This window comes from Nannobrachium achirus (assembly GCF_963921795.1).
Source record: "Nannobrachium achirus genome assembly, chromosome: 20".
Classification (NCBI taxonomy): Eukaryota; Metazoa; Chordata; class Actinopteri; order Myctophiformes; family Myctophidae; genus Nannobrachium; species Nannobrachium achirus.
In genome coordinates, this window is record NC_137827.1 from 4,379,815 (window position 1) to 4,398,733 (window position 18,919).

General features: G+C 42.9%; 1 protein-coding gene across 1 annotated transcript; it reads right to left on the reverse strand.

Annotated features, from left to right (window-relative positions):
• Positions 1–245: 245 nt before the first annotated feature.
• Positions 246–11,065, reverse strand: LOC308305507 (kelch domain-containing protein 3-like; the record flags this gene model as incomplete). Its single annotated transcript, XM_080750303.1, has 4 exons — positions 246–259; positions 5,984–6,401; positions 9,369–10,177; positions 11,056–11,065. 4 exons carry the CDS (start codon positions 11,063–11,065, stop codon positions 246–248), a joined length of 1,251 nt encoding a protein of 416 aa, XP_080606429.1.
• Between the last annotated feature and the right edge of the window lie 7,854 nt (positions 11,066–18,919).

Consider the following 18,919-nt stretch of genomic DNA (forward strand, 5'->3'; position numbering starts at 1 on the left):
CAAGTTGCATGATGGGATATGTAGTGTTTTTGCTCACCAGCCGCTACCGCGCCACCTGTTTAGCTGGTAACCATGGTAACAGGAAGTGTTAAATCTTGATGCAGATGTTTTTTTGTTTTGTTTTTTCAACAATGTGCAAACATGAATTGTAGTACTCCTTTGGTTCTCCAGTTCCGGTGGTGCATCCTTTGTTAAATGTTCCTAAATTCTGCACGTTGTAACGGGAGTTGCCGACAGATTCAGCCTCAGAGCTCTGAATCTGTGTGGAGAGATCAGGGAAACATGGAGATACCAGGTTTCTATTTGCACATCACAGACAGACGCAGGACGAAGTAAGCAATTTACCCCGAGTGAGAGGACATTATGCTCTGATAATGTCCTGTGTTAGGGTGTTATCGGACGAGGCGAAGCCGAGTCCGATAACACCCTAACACAGGACATTATCAGAGCATAATGTCCGACCCCGAGTGGTAAATAGCTTTTCTACCACTTTTTCCCTTATACATGAAAGAAAACACATAGTTGTAACTTGCAAGGATCTTAAGTTACAATCATTATTGCCTATAAAACTTCCGCGAGACAGCAGATAGTTCCACCAACAACATCTTCTACTCACCAACAGATGGCGCCAACTCCATACTAATCCATGCGTCTAGCTTACAGCTAAGCTAACGTCAGTTAGAAGTACCGTTCCGGCCGTAAATAGAGGCTGTTCGCTTCCAGAAAGGCATAGGTTCAGAGAAAAGGGGCTTTAAAGTTGGCGGATTGCATTGGATCCAAATAAATCGGCGACTATAGCATGCACGTTAGTGAACATAGGACCGTTGCCACGGTCATTTGTTGGTTGGGGGAAAGGTGTTCCGACTACCTCCTGAAGTCCCCGGATGTACACTGAGGCTCATTGATCTCGGACAAGTCCTCACAAAACTTTGCGGCAGTAGTTCTCTCATAACCTCCGGAATTTAGCCAATCAGAATCCAGTATTTGAACACGTGACTCGAAAAAGTGGTAGAATCTGCTTTCCTCGCCATTCTCAGCTAAAACCAGGAGGTTTCCTAGAGACAAACTATTCCCTAAATGCCTATTTTGTCTCATTCCATTATGTACATATGGTGGTTGACTTAATATTTTCCTCAGGCCCCTTCGATAATGTATGATTTATGCGTCCGCCAGAGCGAGCCAATGGGGCCAATAAAAGCTGTTTGTATTGAGTACATAATACACCCTGTGTGGGTGAAGGGTACGTATTAACACCCTCTGTGTAAGGATGAATTGGGTGAAAGGTGCATATTAACACCCTCTGTGTGAGGATGGATTGGGTGATGGGTACATATTAACACCCTCTGTGTGAGGATGGATTGGGTGAAGGGTACATATTAACACCCTCTGTGTACGCGTAGCCACGTTGTCGTGAATGGCAGGCCAAACATATATGTGGCGATCTCTGCATTTCTGCCACCACAGTATAACACCGACCTTGCAAGCGGTCAAAGTGAACACAGCAGAGCGCTCCCTAGTACCCTAGTGGTTTAAATGATGCACTCAGAGTGGAGACGCGTCAAAGTTACGAAACGTATTTTCTCCTCAAAGAACTCTGTTGAATTCCGGGCAAAGCTAAACAAAATAGATAAATAGACTGTGCTTCTTTTTGAAGACTGCTGCCTTAAGCTGATGCTTTCTCCAACTTCCACCGCTGTATTTCGGGACAACGCAGCAGGGGTTGAGCTGCTCATAACAAGCGCTCCTAATACATTGTGTGTCAAGGATACAGCCAGTAGGACGACTTTGATGTGTGCATGCGTGCGTGGGTGTGAGCAGGGACGTGCTGGCCATTGGGAAAAGCGGGACAACTCCCAAACGGCCAGTTCATTCCCGGCCGGTCCAGGCCGGCCGTTAGGAAAAAAAATTTAAATAAAATGTCGGCCTTCGTTCCATTTTGGGGGCTGGGCGGCCAACAAAGTAAATCGTCACTGTCGGGCAGAAACCTTGTATCTCCAAGTTTCAAATGTGTAAATTTTGCTTCATCATACAAGGCTGTCGCACAAAAGTAGTGAAAACAGCAGATCTACAAGCACACAACGCCTCGCGGTGCGAGGCGTTGTGTGCTTGTAGATCGGCTGTTTTCACAAGTTTAAATCATTTTTAAAATGATAAATACAAAACAAACGGTTTTGGACATACAAGGTTTCCACCCGACAACGACGAAATATAACTCATGTAATTGGCCCACTGGCTTGTCACTTGTCATGATCTGGAAATGGCAAATCTTTGAGTAGCAGCAGCAGCAGCAGAGAGATCGCAGAGAGATCTCTCTCTATAGCGCGCAATGAGGGCCTCTGCAACTCTTTTTCCCGGGCTGAATCAGGGGCCCAGCACGTCCCTGCGTGTGCGCATGTGTTTGTGTTTGTGTCTGTGTGTGTGGACTTGGAGGGTTGAAAGTTCTTTCTGTCCAGGACAGTTTCGGGGGAGCAGCAACACCAGGCACGTGCACACATAGACATCAAAGGGAGCTTGAGCCCCTGCCCTTTTATCAGTCTGTAAAAAGTGCCCTCTCCAGACTTGCCTGGCTCCAACCCATAGAGCCGCCCACTCTCTGAGCGGACTGGTTCTCTTGGTCTGGTGTTGTCATATGACGCTTAACTTGATATTGTATCTTGGCATACCAGCCAATGAAATCAATGCAAGACGGGGGAGGGGGTGGGTCTAACTTTTAAAAATCAACAAAAACAGTGGAGGGAGGGGGAGCTCAGCCAAAGCTCTTAATTGCTCCCTTTGAACTTCAAAGGGGGTTGTGCACACCTCGTTAGCATCAAAGACAACGACCTGTTTGATGCCTGTCTTAGAGGGGAGGGGAGGGGGGAATGTTTATGTGTACACACAAGTCAAACACAACCCTCCCACCAGATCTCTTGTGATTGGGAATTTCAAATTTCAAATCCCCTCCCCATTGAAATCTCTTGTCAATGGGACAATGTCAGACTCAAGCTCCAGCGCAGAGTCTGAAATCAGGGTATCTCCAGACCATGAATGCAGTTTTTACTGTGGTGAAAGAAATGCAAATGCCAACTTTCCACACTTTACCAGAAGGCAGCATAGTCCAAACTCTCCTGCACTTGAATGCAGCATCTTATGTTGAAAGATTTGCCCTCTCAGTGTAGAAATCCATTCCGTCTCCACATCTCCAGTATTGACTTGATTAAGCTTAGTTCAGTGTGGTATCAAGCACCGAAAATAGCCGACCTCCAAGCTCGCTGCGTCGTGTTGTGTGACCTTGTCTAGGTCCAGTTGGCAGTTACTCAACTATTGCATCATTTATTAAATATAATTTCCTTCATAGCAGGTCGATGACAACATTGGTTTACAAAGCAGCATTTAAGACGCTCCCACGTGTATCGCTAGGCAGATCTAGTATCTGGCAACGTGAGACGCCAAGCTATGCTCAAATTCCACCAGAGAAGAGGGCTCAGCAGAACATAGTCTTGTTTAGACAAACCATTCACTGTAAGTACAAACTTCCCATGTAACACATGTGGACAGTCTCTGTAGTAAACTACAGCAAAGACTACACTTCCTCCGCCGTCTGAGGGTTCACGGTGTAGACCAAAAGGTTATGTTAGTGTTCTATCGGGCGGTCTTGGAGAGCCTGGTTAGATTTGGCATTACAGTTTGGTTCGGTAATCTCTCAAATTGTCAAAAAAGGTTCAAATTGTTGAGATTGGTTCAGACTGCAGGGAAGATTATAGGAGTAAGACAACTCCCCTCTCTGCAGTCTATTTACGAGCAGGCGGCACTAAGGCAGGCTCAGAAAATAATTGGTGATGCTACCCATGAGTTACATGGGAGGTTTGTACTTCTACCTTCTGGAAGAAGGTACAGTGAACCTGAGTGGAAGTACATCAGCTTTAAAAAATCATTTGTACCCGTGTCCACTAAATTGTTGAACGAGGCTCTGAAACAGCACTGACTGAGAATATTGATTAATCACTGTGCACTTGTGTAATGTTGTGTCCCCCCTGTGTCATGTATTTCTACTATGTATTGTCACTGATGTTTTGTGTGTGGCTGTAGCAGGGGTGAAAGCCCAAGACAAATTTACCTCGTGGACAAATAAAGTTTACCTTACCTTATCTGAGACACGCCTGAGACCCGCCTATACTGATATGTCTGGGGAATTCTCCATTCACTGAATAGTTGGGTTGAATCTGATACTTTCGTGACTGTGGTGAGCGATGGTCCGTTTCTCAGTGGTTCTGTCAACTATGAAGGTTAAATAACAAATTGAGTCCCTCGCAAAAATGCAGGCAAAACACTGAAAGTTTGTCTCATTCACTTACTATACACTATACTATAAAGGGAAAAAAAATACCCAAAATGTGTACGTTCTTTCGCAAAGTAAAGCCCTGCTTCATCATACAAGGTGGATTCACAAAAGTAGTGAAAACAGCAGATCTACAAGCACACAACAGCAGATCTACAAGCACACATCACCTCGCGGTGCGAGGAGTTGTGTGCTTGTAGATCGGCTGTTTTCACTAGTTAAATCATTTTAAAATGATAAATGCAAAACGAACGGTTTTGGACATACAAGGTTTTCACCTGACAACAACAATATGAGGGATCAAACTAGGGGTTTTTCAGTATTTGTATTGAAGTCACTCCAGTGGATGTTAAGGATGGAGCGGAGGCAGCGCTGGTGGAAACGCTCAAGTAGTCGTGGCAGGTGGTGTTGGTATAGTACCCATGACTCTGAGCCATACAGGAGGGTGGTCAATACCACCCACTAATCTTAGTGCCACTCTTCAGGTGCTTGTGTTAACTCACACATTCAACACAGAAAACAAGTACAAAACTATGGCACCACCTCTATAAGCTGAGATATGCAGGCTGCCATTGGTTGTTTGCTGTTATGTGGTTTCAGAAAAAGCATGCATGCACGGTCTGTGTTGTTGATGTGATTACATGTGTGGCTACTGTAGCTGGCAGGCAGGCTATCTGGGGGGGCAGCCCTCTATTCAGAAACACCCCTACTTAGAAACACCCCTATTCAGAAACACCCCTATTCAGAAACACCCCCACTGAGGTTAGGGTTAGGGTTTAGGTTAGGGTTAGGTGACACCTCTATTTAGAATAATGGAAGTCAATCTTCTGAATAGAGGTGTTTCTGAATAGAGCAGCATGCATCGTCTGCTATGATTTCTCATATTTATTTTAATTGGGAAAAGCTCTGTAAGGTTAGGGTTAGGTTGTAGGGTTGGGTTCAGGCATAGTTTTACTGAGGTTAGGGTTTGGGTTAGGTTTAGGCATGGTGGTTAACATTCACCAGGTTAGCATTCACCAGCGTCGGCAGGTTAGCAGTTTCCCCGGCTGGATGTAGCATGTGGATATTACTTTTTTATGATTTTTTTGTCGTCTGTCTTGAAAACATTTTGTTTAAAAAGGTCAATAGAGATTGCTGCTATATTGTATAGCCATGATTGGTGACTCTTATTATTCAAAACAAAAAAGTTCTAAAAGGAGCTGGCTAAACAGACTGTGTTTTTTTCTTTTTTTTCTCCACCAGCCGAAGGCAGGGGGAGAGTATGTTTTCGCGTTATGTTTTAGAGTAATATGTAATATAATGAGTAACATATTATTCTAAGTGACACATAGAATACGAGGCACAACTGTAGAATAATATGTGGTTCATAAGATGGAGGCACACATTAGATTACAATGTAGTTTTATCCACTGTTTCAGTGTTCTATTTCTTCTATTTTTGTTTTTGTTTTAATAGACATACATAAAGGAGAGACAACAAACAAGTGGTTCTTCGGTACAGTAATCCTTTATGAAAATTGGTTGTTATGGCAATTATTTTGGTATGCGTTTCATGCAGAGTCTTCAAGTTCAGTCATGGCTCCCAGTTCCCACCTGATGTCATGTGGGAGTTCTGACTGCTCCACATCGTACTGAATAACAGCTAGCTTGCAGAGCGTCTTAAGACTAGGACTCAAGTCTAGGATGTTCAGGTCATCGTTGGGTGTGTCTTCATCTTTATATCCTCCAAAGATGAAGACACGACTTCCCACCATGTAGCCCTCACTCCTCCAGAACAGGTCATTCACCTTGTGCTCAACCTCCTTCCAGGAGAAGGTCTCTGGACTGAATTTCCACATGTCATGGCAGGGTGAGTCATTCTCACCACCAAATGTGTACAGCTCTCCATTGAAGGCAAAGGCTGAATGAGCCCAGCGTTCTTCTGGAAGACGTGTTGCCGAAGGCGTGTCCAGCCAGCAGTCTTTCTCCATGTCAAAAACTCTGATGTTGTTGCAGTACTCCTGGTGCCTTCTTCCCCCAAATACAAACATCTTTGTCCCGATGATGGTGGCAGTGTGATATGATGAAACAGGAGGCACGATGGTCTGGTCCTTAATTAAGGACCAGACCATTGCGGTGGTGTCCAGCTTGTAGAGGTCATTAGTGCATCCACCTGCCAGGGTCCTGCCTCCATAGACATACATGACCTTCCACAAGACACAGGCTGAGTGACCAAACCTTCCCTCTGGAACGGTCCTCAAAACGGCAACATTGGACAAAACATATTGAACAAAACATAGAGGGCGCTGTTGTTCCTAGCAGAGCCGTCCTGAAAGCCATCCTGGCTTAAATCAAGAAGTATCCAAAGAAGGAGAAGTCACTGGAAGTCACGCCCATGCGCCATGACACTTTGGGTGGCGGAAGTTGCAACGGAAGCTCGATGAATAACATTGTGTCTATGAGCTTCGGCTCGTTCAGAATTATTTCAGAATTATTTTTTGTTCATGAGCTGTCCCAGCCGAAGCTCATAGACGCAATGTTATTCACCGAACCTCCGGTGCCACTTCCGCCACCCAAAGTGTCATGGCGGATGGCCATGGAGCCTAAAATGACGTCGGTGTCCCTTCCTTCTTTGATCTTCCTTGGCTTAAATCCCCTAATATCACTGCACTGCCTATAGACCTTATTCACATCGCGGCCATCTTAGATCACATGACTTCCTGGGATAGCAGCCTGCATTACAAACCATTGTGAACAATGGAGCGATGGTCCCAAAATATGAGTTCTATTCAACCAATTTCTTTTGACCAAATTGACAAATGGGCAGATGACAACATCAACATCCCCAAAGGATTAAATAGAAGGGCTACAGTAGATTGATTACATCCATGGTAACGATATTCACGGTAATTTAGGTTGCAACTGTACTGTGTACAAAGACTTGCTATCTGTGCAGTGCTTGCTCCACCATCATATTAACTATTTGTTGTTAGATTGTTCCTGATTAATATGCAAAAATCACAATACAGTAATATTAACTATATGATGGCAGAGCAGCACGGATACTGTAGTCTTTGTACAGAGTAACAGTGTAAACTAACTACCATGAATATTGTGGATGTACCCTTCTATTTAATCCTTTTGGGGATGTTGATGTTGTCATCTGCCCATTTGTCGATTTGGTCAAAAGAAAATGGTTGAATAGAACTCATATTTTGGGACCATCGCTCCATTGTTCACGATGGTTTGTAATGCAGGCTGCTATCCCAGGAAGTCATGTGATCCAAGATGGCCGCGGTGTAAATAAGGTCTATTCCAAGCCCCCAGAATGGCTTGTAAACATTGAAGCGGCCGCCCTACTGGCCAAAGCTGGAATTTCAGGCGGGGTGAAACATACATGCACGAGCATAAGAGCGCGGCGCTGGGGTCTACAATAGGGTTCAATGGACATCGACGTCGTTGTGACGTCATTACGTCTCGACGTCAAACATTTTGGCCACTAGGTAGTGGCCAATTTCCCCCAGAATGCACCTGGATTAGCTACATGCTAGCATGTAGCCATTGCTTCAATACGCCACTGAGCACTTGCATTGAAATGATAGTGGGGCGGGGCCGGTCCGCTCTCTATTTTATATATACTCTATGGTCTATTCACTAGAGCCAAGTAGCAACGGCTCCCCCTATCGGCCATTGCCGGAATTCGGCTTCTGATGGTGAATTATGTTATGAGGCTCATAATAATTCATATGGAGGATAATGTGCATGAATAAATTGAATGGCAAATCGAGTGGCAAAGTGAGTTTAACTTTGTTTAATGCAGTCAGAAAGGACTTTTCTGTTTGGATGTTTGGGCTGTAAAGGACAGAAAGTAGTTTTTTGCCACTCAGTAGGCGTTCCCGCATAACTTCCGGGTATGATGATGATGTCTGCTATTATGAGCCTAATATTGTATATTATACAGTATGCCTGGCTGCCGTGTCAATTAATGTTATTAATCATTTAAAGCTGGGATATGCCACTGTTGGTTGTGGGTTCGAATCCATGGGTGGGTTATGTGGGTAAACAGTGGTCTGTGTTGTTTGTTGTGATTTGATGTGATTACATGTGTGGCTACTGTAGCTGGCAGGCAGGCTGTCTGTCTGAGCAGCTTGCATCATCTGCTATGATTTCTCATATTATTTTAATTGAGGAGGTGAATGTACAGTAGCCTATCAATGCTTGGGGGGGTTTCATGGTGCAAAAACTAAATGCGATTAAAATGCGTTCGTTTTAAGCGCATCATTGTTCTGTAATTAATTAATCGAAATTAATCTGTTTATTTGTTTTATAAAGACATAAATAATGGAAAGAAACAAGTACCTCAAAAGCTGTGCTGGGAAAGTTCACTTAATATGAATATGAACTACGTAATTTCATAGTTCATAATTCTACATTTTGAACTAAAGTTCATGGTTCCCTCAAATGAACTTACTTAGTAATTTTTAGTTATTGTTTTAACTATAACAATATATATATATATATATATATATATATATATATATAAAATATATTTTTTTTTACTTTTGCCTATTCAAATGTATTCATTTTTTTAGATGTTGCTGCAAGCTATTATCTGTCAAATTTATTGACACAGCTATATAGAACCACACACAGCAATCATTTCATCCAACTTAACAATGAGGTGCCCACAATATGTAGGTGCCCATTAAAACGTTTCGTGCTTGGACTTTTTATGATTTTGGTATACAACTGCTTCTGAGATCTCTGTCTTAAGTTTTTTTTATTTTTTATTAGTGTATTATATGCGTTGTTCGATTGCGCCTCGGCTGCTAATCGTCCTCCAATTCTCATGTCATGGCTGCCAGTTCCCACCTGATGTCATGTGGGAGTTCTGACTGCTCCAGATCGTACTGAATAACTGCTAGCTTGCAGAGCGTCTTAAGACTAGGACTCAAGTCTAGGATGTACAGGTCATCGTTGTGTTTGAAGTTTTCTTGATATCCTCCAAAGATGATGGCACGACTTCCCACCATGCAACAGCAGCCCATTGCCCTCCAAAATGATCTATTCACCTTGGGCTTAACCTTCCTCCAGGAGAATGTCTCTGGACTGAATTTGCACATGTTATCATTTATGGTCCACTTGTCATACTCATTCCTGGTCAGCAAACCACCAAATATGTACAGCTCTCCATTGTAGGCAAAGGCTGAATGCCTCCAGCGTTCTTCTGGAATACTTATTGCAGAAGGCGTGTCCAGCCAGCAGTCGGTCTCTGTGTCAAACACTCTAAAGTTGTTGTAGACCTCGTGGTCCTCTGTACCCCCAAACACAAACATCTTTGTCCCGATGATGGTGGCAGAGTGAAATGCTGAAGCAGGAGGCAGAGTGCCTCTGGTGTTAATTAAGGACCAGACCATCGTGGTGGTGTCCAGCTTGTAGATGTCATTAGTGAGTCCATCCTGGGTCCTTCCTCCAAAGACATACATGACCTTCCCCAAGACACAGGCAGAATGCCGCCTCCTCTCTGGAACGGTCCCAGAAACCCTAGTCATGATCCATCTGTGGGTATTGACATCAAAAGCATAAAGCACGTTGTTGCAAAACTCATACTTATTCCTTCCTCCCCAGAGGTAGACGATGTCTTCAATGAGCACAGCTGTGTGGCCATAGCGACTACAGGGAACCTCAGGAGGACGTTCTCCTGTTGTAGTCGTCACTGGGGGCAACATCCTCCATCTCAGAGACACTGTGTTGAAGATGTACACACTGATATGATCTTTTGATGTCCTAGAGTTCCGTTTGAAACCTCCAAATGCGTACACTTTGTGTCCCACCGATACAGCCTCACCAGAGGTGATATTTGGGGCTCCTCGTAGCTTCACTGTACAGTGCATTATTTGACAGACCATCAGCAACAACACTGTGAGAAACAATAGTTTACTGTAAGACTGTAAGACAGTCTATAAGACAGTCTTATTGAACATGAGACCATTTATATAGGAGGCCAGTCTATGATGTCAGTACGATGATGTCACTTAGTGTGCCGTCATAGAAATGGCAGGCAGGTCAGCCAACCTCTGACTTCACTTTGACTCTGCCATAATTGTGGGCTCGCCTGAAAGGCAAGAACACTATGTTATCTTCATTATTTATATTATATAGTGAGTTCCGTCGCATGAGTTCCGTAGCAGACAGTACAAAGGCAGGGCCCTTAGCCATTGAGGTGCAATCGAGTTGCGGAGAAACATCTGGGAGTGGTGGTAGCTGGAGTATTGGTTGAGATTCACGTGACAGTTAGCATGTTGGAGAATATGGTCACGAGCGAGCCCACACTATTTCGTAGGAAGATTATTTCTAGTTCCAAATGCAACTGCGCCCAAATATGGAGTGTTTGTCCCACCCCAATGTGGCTTCATGGCATCAGCCGCAAACAATTCAGTGAGCTGTATATGGGCATGGTCATATACTGATTACATCTGGGATCTCCATATATAAGCATACAAGGGACATGGACTGACAGATACAGAGATCTCTATAAATGGGCATATCAGTCAGATGGGCGGAGCGACGTAGGTGCGAGAGCTGTGTGGCGAAGAGGACCTCTGGTGGTAGAAATGGACTTACGGGAGGACCAGCGAGGACCTCTAGTGGTAGAAATGGACCAGCGGGCAGGCGGACCATGTCACCACGCTCATGTCACCATGACTCAGCTAGACGTTTGCACCACTCAAAAACCCACAAACACATCTGGCCACTTACCTGCCGTCATTATACGCAGTAATATTCAAAAACGAATGACAAATAATCTGCACATCTGTTCTGCTACAACGGATGTATTTTATTTTACCAGAAATAGAATGGTCTAAACCTTTCAGTGAATAAAGGTTGTCGACCGACATATTTCGTCATACTTTTAGAGGATGAAATCAACAGTGGTGCTGCTGTGCCATTCTCCTTTTGCACAAAGTAGTGCATTGCAAGATAGAGGGTGCCAGATCCCTTTGATCCCTTTGAGTCACACCCTACCACTACTTCCTGTTCATCCACAGAGCATTGATTCTAGTTTTTTTCTCCATTAGATTAAAGTGCTTTCTTTTCACTTTTTTCAACTTTTATTACTTTTGTCTGACTCATCTTTTTACCATCCCAAGTAATAAAAGTTGAAAAAAGTGAAAATAAATCTAATGGAGAAAATGACTAGTGGATCAACAAGAAGTAGTGGTAGGGTGTGACTAAAGGGGATCTGGCACCCTCTATCTTGCAATGCACTACTTTGTGCAAAAAGGAAAATAAAAGTACCTCAAAATTCGGTACAGTATTTATTTTTTCTTTTCTAGTAATTATGAGGACCCCAGCTTTGATTTCTTCTCCGATAGATCAAAATTAATCTTAAAACGAGTAGTCCTCCAAAATTCTCCATCAGTCATGACTGCCAGTTCCCACCTGATGTTGTATGGGAGTTCTGTCTGCTCCAGATCGTACTGAATAACTGCTAGCTTGCAGAGCGTCTTAAGACTAGGACTCAAGTCTAGGATGTACAGGTCATCGTTGGGTGTGGAGCCTCCTTTAAAACCTCCAAAGATGAAGACACGACTTCCCACCATGCAACAGCAGCCCCCTGACCTCCAAAATGAGTCATTCACCTTGGGCTTAACCTCCTTCCAGGAGGTCTCTAGACTGAATTTCCACATATTATTGCATGTTACAGCTTTAGGGACTCCAACAAAGTTCAAACCACCAACTATGTACAGCTCTCCATTGTAGGCAAAGGCTGAACGATCAAAGGTTTCTTCTGGAAGATGCTTTGCAGAAGGAATGTCCAGCCAGCAGTTGGTCTCTGTATCAAACACTCTGATGTTGTTGTAGAGGATTATCCGTCTCCCTACACCCCCAAATACAAACATCCTTGTCCCAATGATGGTGGCAGTGTGACCTGTTGATTCAGATGGCAGAGGGCCTCTGGTGTTAATTAAGGACCAGACCATCGTGGTGGTGTCCAGCGTGTAGATGTCATTAGTGCATCCATCCTCCTGGGTCCATCCTCCATGGATATACATGACCTTCCCTAAGGAACAGGCTGAGTGGCCCTCTCTCCCCTCTGGGACGGTCCCAGAAACCCTAGTCGTGATCCATCTGTGGGCGTCAACATCAAACGCATAAAGCCTGTTGTTGCAAAGCCCACACTTAATGTCATCTCCTCCCCAGAGGTAGACCATGTCTTCAATGAGCACAGCTGTGTGGCCACGGCGACTACAGGGAACCTCAGGAGGACGTTCTCCTGTTGTAGTCGTCACTGAGGGCAACGTCCTCCATCTCAGAGACACTGTGTTGAAGACGTACACACTGATCTGATCTTTTGGCGTCCTAGAGTTCCGTTTGAAACCTCCAAAGGCGTACACTTTGTGTCCCACCGATACAGCCTCACTGTCAAGTTCCCACAGTTTTAGCTCCAAATGACAGAGAACAACTCAATTTTTCAACTCATTCAACTTCTTTATTTTCCAACTTTTCATTTCATTGTTGGCTTTGTTGAGAGTTGATTGTCGTCAGGTTGTAAACCTTCGAACAGAGAAACAAAGAAAGGTTAACAACATTGTAAATCAACAAATAAAGCATCTCTAACTCACTATTTTTAAACAATGATTCAAAGTTCAAATTCAAGCGTCTTCAAATAAGTAAGCTTTTAAACGGTAAGTATTCAAAAGGTAAGTATTTAATATAATTAAACTTTTAAACAGTAAGTATTTAAACGGCAAGTATTTAAACTTTTAAACAGCAAGTATTTAAGGTAAGTATTTAAGGTAAGTAATTTAAGGTTTTAAAGGTAAGTTAAAGTATTTAAGGTAAGTATTTAAAGTAAGTAATTTATTTAAAGGTAAGTAAATGTTTTACTTTTTAGACATTAAATCGATTCAATGTTTTCAGGCAAATGTATTTAGACATTAAAGTTACATTCTGATACATATTCTAACAAACTGTTTACTAATTCTCTTAAATGTTTAAACAATCATGATTCAAAGTCAGCATTTTAAATACATATTTTACATTAAATCAGCCATTTAAGCCCTTTAAATTGAACATAGGAAAAGCCCTTTAAATGGATTAGAAAAATATAAAGAGAAAAGGATAGCTGATCTGAGATTAAAGATCAGACCTTGTCAATGACATTTACTCTTTTAACTTAACCTTTTAACATTTTACATCTTTTTAATGTTAGACATTTTAACTTTTAACCCTTTAAAAATTGTAAATGTTACATTCCAGTAGTTCTTTAAATAATTCAACATGTTTAACTATGCCAAACTTGAATTAGACTTTTAACTTCACATTATAACTTGGAATTAATCAAAGGCTTTTACAAATAAAGCTGTCAAACAACTTCAATTCCATAACTTAGTAAACAGGTTTGTTTGGCTGCAGTGACTACTAAACCCAAACCTTTTACTTTTTAACCATAATATAAACAACGCATTAAGCAGCTTTTTAAACACATTAGATAAATGAACATTTACAGACCATTGGTGCCTTGGAAACTAATTCAGTTGGTGTGGAACTTGGAATCAGCAGTTGTTCTGGAGCTTCTCCTCTCGGTGTTTTTTGCTCACTGACTGAGAGAGCAGCACCATTCCTTTTCAGGTGAATTCAACTGCAAATCAGCCAACGCCCAAACGAGCAGCCATCTTTGCAGGCTGCTGCATTTTGGGAAATGCAGTTCTTTCCTCAAGAGTTGACCAGCTGAGTTGACCATACTGTGTGCAGAGCTGAGATTTGGGATTTGACCCAACACTCACCAGAGTTTATACTTGGGGCTCCTCGCAGCTTCACTGTACAGTGCATTATCTGACAGACCATCAGCAACAACACTGTTTGAATTTTGTATTAATTATATATATTATTATTTATTATTATTATTGCGACTCAAGCGGGATAGAATCCTGTAGCGTGCAGAGCGCCCGACTTTTCAAAACGGCTAGTGTGAGCCTGTTTAGATTATCTGGTCAGATAATTATCCTGTAGTGTTTAAAGGACAACTTTAGTTTTTTTTTTTTTTAAACAAGGATTCATAGTTTAGATTGTAATTAAATGATATAAAAGATGAGTGTTACAATTATTTCATTTACTTCTTTCTATTGTTTTAGAGATTCTTATTTCAGTGGTTGGGGGCTTTCATACAAGTGGCTAAATATGTAATTTTACACAGAATAAGCCCATTCCCAAGATACAACACAACCTTTTATGGTTGGATGTTACTTATGGGGGCTAGAAATGTTACTGTAAATAGCAATAAAGAAACTGCTGGCTTATATTGTGTCTAAAAAGACATATTCAGCCACTTGTACGCATGCCCCCATGCGTACACATGCCCCACACTTTAGCACGGTAAACGCGATAAAACAATAGAACGAAGCAAATGAAAACATTTTAACACTCACTTTTTCTTTTCTCTAATTACAATCTAAAATATGAAACCTTGTTGTAAAAAAACAAAGTTGTCCTTTAATGCTACCCGATTCAATCGCGCCCGATTATCTGCTAGTTTAAGGCCGCCTTTAACACATGGGATGCTCAGGTTTATAACATTTCTAGCTGTTGCTGCTGCCGCCGTTCACTCACGCTTTATTTTGAAGAGCCTCGGAAGCTTTGTGCGTGTGCACGTGGGTGTCCGCTGACGATTGAGGAAGTAAACTCCATTTGTTTACAAACGCTCGCGAAACTAAAATCCAAACTGCGGCCGACCATCGTGGTAAAGTGTCGCCGTGAAAACAGTCAGATCTCTGCTTCCCTGGCGTTCTTTTCACCTCATTCATTTTTATGTTTCAGAGTAGAATGGAAATCAATGCAACCAGCTCGTGCCATTTTCTCTCTCTCTCTCTGAGCTACGGGGTGACGTATGGACTAGGGTCATTCACAGGTCACAGCATGCACATAGAGATGTACAGTTAACCCCTTGTTGACTCGTTCAGGAACGAGACAACTCCTTTTGGCAGGGTACGTGACCCCTAGTGGCCTTAACTCGTTACTGAACGAGTTTGGCACCCAAGTTGTTAACAGGTGTCGACGTTTGGCGCTTTGGCCTAGTGTGTGTGTGTGTGTGTGTGTGTGTGTGTGTGTGTGTGTGTGTGTGTGTGTGTGTGTGCACGCAGCGGTAGTCAATCAGTCACACTGTGCGGCATGGCGGCACGTGGACAGCGTTCAATTGTTTCTCTCCCTCTACGTCAGGGGTAGGCAACTTTGATGAAGGAGAGGGCCACTATCAGGGACATGCTTGGGCCCCTGATTCAGCCCGGGAAAAAGAGTTGTAGAGGCCCTCATTGCGCGCTATAGAGAGAGATCTCTCTCTATAGCGCTGCTGCTGCTACTCAAAGATTTGCCATTTCAGATCATGACAAGTGACAAGCCAGTGGGCCAATTACATGAGTTATATTTCGTTGTTGTCGGGTGGAAACCTTGTATGTCCAAAACCGTTTGTTTTGTATTTATCATTTTAAAAATGATTTAAACTAGTGAAAACAGCCGATCTACAGGCACACAACGCCTCGCACCGCGAGGCGTTGTGTGCTTGTAGATCTGCTGTTTTCACTACTTTTGTGCAACAGCCTTTTTATGTGATGAAGCAGGGCTTTGCTTTGTGAAAAAAATGTATACATTTGAAACTTGGAGATACAAGGTTTCTGCCCGACAGTGACGATTTACTTTGTTGGCCGCCCAGCCCCCAAAATGGAACGAAGGCCGACATTTTATTTTCTATTTTTTCCTAATGGCCGGCCTGGACCGGCCGGGAATGAACCGGCCGTTCGGGAGTTGTCCCACGCTTCCCAATGGCCAGCACGTCCCTGGCCACTATATTTCCACCTTCACTCCAGAGGGCCACATTGCATAATTATTGATACGTCCTACTTTGTCATATCTCATACAAAAGAAGCAAAAATAGCAGATCTACAAGCTCAAAACCATTTTGTATGAGATATATCAAAGTAACTTGTATCAAACGTTTTCAAATGATTCCAGTGGAGAAAAGAGTACAATATTTACCTCTGAGATGGTAATGGAGACTAAAAATAAATTATTTTAAAATAACTGTACCTCAAAATTGTCCTTCGGTACAGTGATCCTATGATGGACCTGGACAGGTCCATTTGGTTTCATTTTACTCCCAAGAGTTACAGATCTATAAGGGTCCTTTTGGTTACCAACTCTCCATCATTCAGCTGGGGACCACCTGGAACCTCCTCAAGGACCACTGGTGGTCCCCGGACCACTGATTGAGCACCACTGGTTTAACCAATAATTCATACCAGGAACACATTATTACGCATTATTAAGTTAATCTTTATTTTATGCTTTAAATAGTGGAAAAATAGCAGATCTACAAGCTCACAGCGCGGCCTTGCTGCGAGATTGTAGATCTGCTATTTTATAAAGATCCAACAATTTGTGCAAGCCTTTGAATGTTTTGACCCGATTCTATACATGTCTTCTGAATCCTTCTTCTAAAAAAGTCTCTAACCTTTGCATCTCAAGGACCCCCAAAATGAGATGCATTTGCCCGCGGACCCCCATCTCAAAATATGTTGCGTCATCAGCGCCCACACCCTAGGTGGGGTTGGCGGTTGGGGAGTTTGCATGCTCTCCTTGTGTCTTCTAGGGTTGATACCCTCACAATAACATGCAGTAATCCTGGTCTCTATACTGCCTCCCCCTGGCCAGTCAGGGTGGCGCCTGATGGAGGGGAAAGGAACTGGTTGGAATAACGTGTTCCTTCCACGCACTACGTCCAAACCGAGGTGAAAAGAAGCAACTTAGACTCCTCATGCATAGAAGGAAGCATGCAGTCCGTTGTCTCCCCAGGCGCGGCAGAGGGAGAGCAGAGCCCAGGATTACATAGGCAATTCAGGCTTTTGCAAATCCCGCCCCATTCTGCCCTGTTACTATGGTGGGACATTAACCCTGGGCAGATTGTTTTTATAGTGGCAGTGAATGGGATTTTTTTTTTCATAGCCTCATTACAGCTATATAAAGTACCAAAGGAAAAACATCTAGGTGATATTAATAAAAAGGGAAGACAAAGGTACAGTAGTTACATTGCAAAACAGGGGGTTTCCCCGAAAATATATGTTTTAATTTGTTTAATCCCAGTGGGACAGAATCACTATTGCAGATTCTTTTATAGTGGAAGTGGATGGGATTTTTTTTTCCTTCATAGCCTCATTACAGCTATATAAAGTACCAAAAAAAACACATCTACGTGATATTAATAAAAAGGGAAGAAAAAGGTACAGTAATTACATAGCAAAACAGTAATTTTCCCCCGAAAATATATGTTTTAATTAGTTTAATCCTCTGGATCAGAGAGAGAATAGAAATAGAAGGAGAAAGCGCATTGCATCTTGGGTAGAAAGAGGAGAACTATAATCTGTTCTCCTCACATAATAGGCTGGCTTTTCGTAATTCTGCCCATTTAAAATATATGTACCCAATCGTAACAAGTTAGACCATTGATAAGGTCCATGTGAACTAGTCTGTTGAAGCTTATTCATTACAATGATCGCAAACGCTATGGTCGCGAGCGGCCTGGCCGTGCTCCGCAGTGCGGACAGCCGGTGAAAGACGGCTGCCACTTTCTCCGACTGCAGAACTCCACCCCCGCTTGCAAAAAGTGAATGTATTTTTCTGGTTGGCCAGTCAGGGAGTCTCAGGGACCAATCAGAAGGCTGACAAACGGTGAATTGGCACTGGGTGAAAATGGGTTTAAAATATATATATATATATATATATATATATATATATATAGCAGATCTACAAGCTCGCAGCCTGGCACTCAGTGCCTTGCTGTGAGCTTGTATATCTGCTATTGTCAGGATCTGGTGGTGTGGTGAGTACCCAAATGCAGACAGCCAGGCAAAGTAGAGTGCAAAACCCATTATAGGGTGTTTTAATACAGGAAACAAACAAACATGAAGATCTTGACAGCCAGGTGACACTAGACAATGACTCAACAAAGACTGACTGGGGAACAAGACTGATATACACATGAGGACTGATTGCACATGAGATACAGCTGGGTAGACAACATAGAACCATGACAACTAGACGAGGTAACATGCATAGAAATACAAGACCTAGACAAGCAATGACAAAAGTCTGTGACTGTGACAGCTATTTTTCAATAGCTAAAGTATAAAATAATTCCAGTTCTTATGAGTTAAGTGGCTTCAACAAGAGGCGTGTGATTAAATATTAACTAACTCCATCGGTACAATTTCTTTCTTTTCTTTTCTCCTCCTCCATTTCATGAAAAGTATTCCGGTCTTGGACTGGCGAGGTTTTACGTCCGGCCCGGCGACGCTGTAACCGATGTGTATTTATCTGTTTCCACGGGGACCGGGCCCAGTTGCCGGGCGGAATGCGCTGCCGCTGACGAGTTAAACGGCAGGATTATGGGAGAGCGTTGCAGCGCTGAATGCTAATGGGCCCATAGTCCTGTTCAGAGTGGTATTTAGATTCCTCTAGCTTTCTGGCTCCTGGCTTGGGGGCGAAAGTGGTTGATGTTCAAGAATTGTGATTATATAGAGGAGGGGGAGGGGAAAAGAACAAAACACCATCAGCCTTCATGTTGCTGCCC